The sequence below is a fragment of the Lissotriton helveticus genome, chromosome 3_1 (genome assembly GCF_964261635.1).
Source record: "Lissotriton helveticus chromosome 3_1, aLisHel1.1, whole genome shotgun sequence".
NCBI lineage: Eukaryota > Metazoa > Chordata > Amphibia > Caudata > Salamandridae > Lissotriton > Lissotriton helveticus.
The window spans coordinates 1090186080-1090192079 of record NC_136061.1 but is presented as its reverse complement, the minus strand read 5'-3'; the positions used below and the strand labels follow the sequence as shown (position 1 = coordinate 1090192079).

At 36.0% G+C, this 6000-nt stretch overlaps 1 protein-coding gene across 7 annotated transcripts in view; it reads right to left on the bottom strand.

Annotated features, from left to right (window-relative positions):
* Positions 1-3187: 3187 nt before the first annotated feature.
* Positions 3188-6000, bottom strand: part of LOC144823287 (dipeptidyl peptidase 4-like) — an 867366-nt gene continuing 864553 nt past the window's right edge. For all 7 annotated transcript variants that reach the window (XM_078681655.1, XM_078681657.1, XM_078681659.1 and 4 more), the window contains one exon: positions 3188-5231. In XM_078681655.1, coding sequence (XP_078537781.1) covers positions 5133-5231 — 99 coding nt within the window. In that variant the 3' untranslated portion in view covers positions 3188-5132. The remainder of the gene's footprint in view (positions 5232-6000) is intronic.

Sequence of the window (6000 nt, the reverse complement as noted above, 5' to 3'; positions counted from 1 at the left end):
AATATTTTTTATATATGTATATCTAAAGGTCGATGGAAGAATAAATAGGTAAATAGGTGTCTAAATGGATGTTTTTTTGTAAAAATGATTGCATAACTGACTTAATTTGTGTATCTTAGGGAATACATGTATTATCGAGTAATGATTAAATATGTAAACATCTGTATCAGTGTCTCACTTTGTCTATAAGTTGCTGCATGGGGTTTGGTGAGTAGCTACACGAGTGTCTACTTGGGTTATTAGTTGGGTTTTTGAGTATCAGTACGAGTGTCTGTATGGTTTGGTGGGGGGTATTACTTAGCGCATAGATGCATGAATGAGTGACTCACTGTTTGTATGTGTTTTGAAGATAGCATGTGTGCAGGACTGAATGGGTGGATGAGTGTGTCTATGGGTGTGTTAGTGAGTGAATGACTGCCTCAATAGTGTCTTTATGAATAAGTACATATGTTTTAAACTAGTATATGTGAGTATTGATGTATATAAGTAAGGATATATGACAGTGACAGATTGAAAAAGTTCCTGTATAAATAAGTATGTGTTTCTATAACTGATTGTTTAAGAGAGCAAGTATGTGTACGTTTCGGTAAAAGTAAGTGTAGTGGTGTGTGTATAGCTGTATATGCAAACAAATGGATGTTTATTTGCATGTGTGAGTATGTGTGTGAGTAACTCTATGGATGAGTATCGGTGTGTAACAGGATGTATGGGAGTAGGAGTACATATGATGAGTGAGTACATCTTTAAGTGACTATATAGAACTGTTGGTGGATGAGTGGATGTGTATGTAGATGTTGCAATTACTGAATAGGTTGTTGTAACTGGTATTGGTATCTCCATTTTTTTGAAAATGTTAGTATCCATTTTTGAATGTGTGTATCAAAGGTTATATTAGGGTGAGAGGAGGTCTGCCACTCTTTCACAAGGATGATGTCATATATTACTTCTATATTGTATGAGTGGAGCTGCGTGCCCCTCCGCCTGGTACCCTAGACTCCACCACGCCCAGACCCGGTTCATAAGCATGCGTGATTGTCACCACAAAACCATTAGCACGCATATCGCTTTTCCACACATGCTTTTACAACTAGTATGCATTTACCACGCATGACAAACGCATAATCTTAATAATTTTTTTTTGTTGACGAACACGTGTTGTAATGGCTGTGGCTTCTGTCCTTCAAATTAGTTTCTAGGTATACGTGTGACCAAGTCTGATAAGATCGGAGGCCAAAGACAAACACCGTGATATCTGTGGCACGAAATCTCATCGGTCACAGAGAAAATATGCAGAGGGTAAAATTAAAGTAACAGGTATAATAAAAATAACGGAGGAAAACTACTAAAATTGCGGTTGGACGGAGTATGTAATCAACGTTTGGCGCTTCGACACTACATTTCAAATAAATATACATACAATATGTTTATTAATATATTACAAAGTATACCACCGGCTGACACACATGACCCGGGAAAAGAAAGCGGCAAATTTAATACCTAAAATTAGGAGAGGTCTGCCTGGCGAACTTGAAGAAAAAGAAAAAAAAGTGCACTTGCAAACAAGGCTGCGCATGCATAGAGAGTACAACTGATGCAGGAAAAAAAACGGAAAGTTTTACATACTATCATAGAAATATAGCTCTAAAAATTGCCCCCGTAATTTGCCCCCCCGGGACCTAATGAATAAAACGGACTTCTAGTTTTTTTCACCTTTTCCACTACGTGCAAGTACTGCACGAGTACCCCGCCATTTTTTATTTTTCTAAAAATAAAAATTGAGCCTAAAGATCCATGTACCACCCCCTGACCAAGACTATAGGGTCAGATTGTTTCTACCCTGCCCCATTTCCTTATTTCTTAACTTTGTTTTACTGTTTTCTTGTGACTCGGCTCTCGCGACAAACAAGATGGCTGCCAACATTTCCTGTTTTGGAGTATTGACAACCAATCAGCATGCAGCTCCTGCTTGTAATTGTACGTATTTCCGGACGCGTACGCTGAGATTTTTCTTTTTTAAAAATAAAATAAAAATAAGAGCCTAAACATCCATGTATGACCCCCTGAGTAAGCGTAAAGGGTCAGAATGTTTCTAGCCTGCCCCCTTCCCTTATTTCTCAACTTTGTTTTACTGTTTTCTTGAGACTCGGTTCTACCGAGGCACAAGATGGCCGCCAACACTTCCTGGTTTCGAGTGTTGACAGACAGTTCACAGCCAATCAGCATGCAGCTCGCACTCGTAATTAAATGGATCTCCGTCCGCGTGTAGAACTCTGTCTCTAGATATCGCTATGATTTTACTTGTAATTTTCTCAGAAACTACTGAACGGATTTACACCATTTAACAAAAAGCACAATCTGCAAACCGAACTCGACCTCTCTGCCAAATTTGGTGTAATTCCGTTCAGCTGTTCGGGCTGTAGCCCTGGCTAAAGGTCCCTATGGAAAATTGCATGGGGTAAACACGTTTTGGGACCCCCCTTTTTTCTCAGCCCCCACTTGACGAATCAACCCCAGAAGATTCGTCCACCGACTCCAAAGTTATTCCAAATAGAATGTTGTGGACTTCCTATGGAAAGTAGGTCCTAACTATAACTACCTACTGGCGACCGCCAGTAGGTAATACATATACATACCAATATATTAGTTCACTGGTTTAGGTGTGGATGAAATTTTAGGAGATCAATGAATTACCATGAATACTGTCTAGTATACTGAATACTGTCAAGCTGAACTGATTTGCGAAACGTTGCAAATCTGTTATGCAAGTGAAGTTTCCCTCTTGGCTGATATTGTAAATGCGGCTTTCAGAGAAAAACTTCATCCACCCCACTGACAAGATACTCTGAGTAGCAGGTGTATACAGCACATTTTATATAGGAATGCGATAATTAAATTCAATAATGTGTGAGTTACCTATTACACATCTGCCAAAATAGCCACGTTTTTGTCTCTTTCTACTTGTGAATTGTCTCTGATGTAAGAGCCCTGGATGTACCCAAAATCTGTTATTGGGCTGTAGTCTGTTGAATGGTGAGAATCCTTTGAGAACATGAAGCAGCCTTCTAACAGCCTTTATTATCATTGATATTTATTGCTGTAAAAAAACTCTCTTGCACCAAGTTCCGATACCATTTCTTAGTCATCACTTAAGTAAATAGGAGGCATAATATATGAAACAACCACCAAGTTTATTATAATCAAAACTGTTTATTGCAGATAATTCATATCTTACTTTGGGACATAATATCACAGTAACATTGTGTCGACAAATAAGCAAGTCACTCAGAATAACAGAGGGGTTTAGTGGTGTATTAAAAATGTCATATTTGACTGTAGAACTGACAATAATTCATGCAAGAGAAAAATTCTAAACTGTCTTCCATACTGATCTTTCATAAATACAAATGCATAGATTTGATCTATATTGTTATATTTTAAATAAATAACTTAGGTAATAGGAACTCCAAAATGAGTTTAGCGACTTGTTCCTTAAAATAACAATTGGACATAGTGTACAAAGCAATTTTCATAAATCATTTGCATTCATTTAACAATTAGGAAGTGCTGAACTGAAACTCATAAGGTGACTGAAGCAGGGATATGCAAAGTGACAGAGAACATTTTCTCATCTTTTTGTCATCAGGCTACTAAAACAGTGAAAATAAATTTAATTTCCTAGAAAATATGATTTTTAGATTATCAGTTACATCTTCCTAGCAGTACAATCATAAATATGATGAAAGATTTGGAGACATTATTGGTCCAACTCAGGAATGTAAATTTAGAAATAGAAAAGTTTACAACCAAATTCAACTTTTTTACACCCATCCGGTAATAAACAAAAGGTTTCCTGCCAGGCATAAGTCTATTTATGAAAGAGGAAAGTTCTCTGCATCTGTAAATCCCTCTTGAGGAGTGGGCATTCCAAAGCGTTCAAAAGCATGTTTGTAGGCATTCAGAAACTCCTCTAACTCTCCATTCCAGCCTGGAAAGGGTCTGATTTTTACACCAATGCAGTGCTGGCATGAGTCACTTTCCAGGTTGGGTAGTGGAATAAATTCTATAGACTTGGTTTGTTTGAAAGGGAAGTGTTTCTCCATGGGAAAATGTATTTCACCTTTTTTGAATCAACATGCAAATCTGCATCTGGCACAGGTTTTCTTGTGGAATCCTGGAACTTTTTGCAAGTTGGTGAACATTTATAACTGTAGGACTAATTACATTGTGGGTTAAGCATTATATAACTAATAGTTTTGACTTTTCCAAGCAGTTTTAATGGAATCCAATGACATCATCTCAATTGCAAGGTACAATTCATTTTTTTGAATTTGGACCATTTTTTTTCCATAGCATCAAACGCAAACATAGACATATACTTTTTTCAGTTCATGACTCACAGTTTGCACAAATGAAAGATCTTCCTCAAAATGAAGTGCTTGCTATTAAAACCAACAAATATAGACTTTCTTACAAAGATTGTGGAATACATTTGTTTCCATATTTTCTTATGGGGTTAGGCTCAATGTTATGCTTGAATGCTTTACAATGCATGTAGCATTTTCTATGCATAAGATCACACTGCCAATCAAGTGTGATTATCCCTTAACTAAGCAAAAGGATCTTCTTTTGTTTTATTTAATGGAATATCATAATGCAAGATTAAAAATATGTTTGTCTTTCCCTATACATATCTCTTATTGCTTACATGCTTAGGTCTCCATAACTCAAGAACAACACCGTTTTTATTTCAATTATTAAGGCTTTAACTAATCAGCTACAGTTAAAGATATCCTATATTTTAATTTTATGTTGAAAGTGATAACAATGAAAATTGATAGAGTGAATCTCATTAAATACATTTTAGTGTGAATGTGTTAATGTCTATTCCTGATAAAGAAAGAAGTGTTAACATAAGTCAATTCTAACAGTTTTCAGAACCAGTACTTGATCCAGAATAACCCTGAGTAAAGTGCATATTTTACAAGGCAACAGTAGAAGGGAAGCACTTTAGCCTTTTCTTCATTTGATTGGTGATTTCTTCTTAGAAAATGTTTGTTTTTCAGCATTAATGTCCATGCTTGAATTGTCTAGTGGAGTCACTTCATTTATCCCCATACCACAGACTGTTATCTTTAGGATGATGCAAAACATTGCTTCATAAAATGGGTCATGTGGGTGTAAATATGCCTGTGTGCGTTATCACCAATTCCATGATCTTTGTCAGTATACCACTGAAACAAAAAAAATCATAATTAACACATGCAGGTATTAGATTATCTGTGGTTAGACAAATAGCATTTAGACAATTCCAAATATGAGCAAACTAATTAATCTAGGACGAAAAACAGTGCATGAATTAAAGAGCAATGGTAAAATAAAAAAGCTGTTTCATTATTACCTAGAACCGCATTTCTCAAAAACAACATCAACTAACATGTTTAAATTGTAAAATTATAAATGTAAGTGCTTGCCTTAAATATCTCCACAAATATATGTAGGTACCCCACAATAAGTTTTTTTTTTTTTACTTTAGAACATATCTATATAGATTTGTCATCCATTGCAATTTCAAGAAATGAACAAAACAATACAAACAAAACTAAAGATACGATTTCATCTATTGTCTTCAAGCCTGTTGATCAATTGAAACTAACTAAAGAGCGCGTATCAACTGGAGATCCTGGGGAAATATGTGTGGGGAAAAAATTGCTTGGGCTGAAGTAAAAGCATGTGAGAATCATCAGTGTACAAACTAACCATTGCCGTTAATCCCCATTTATAAGGATCCAACTTGTAATTGTGCAGCAAAACTGCAACCATTACTATTACGCACAGTACAAGGATTCGCAGGTACAGCATTACTGGATTAGGAATAAGAATGACTATGTTTTGAACCTCAAAACATGTTGAAAATTGACTCCTGTTCCACAAGTATGAAAGAAGAGGATACCAAGTGGTTAAACCTATTTATTAGTAGCAATGCACAAAGGAATTTCAGCT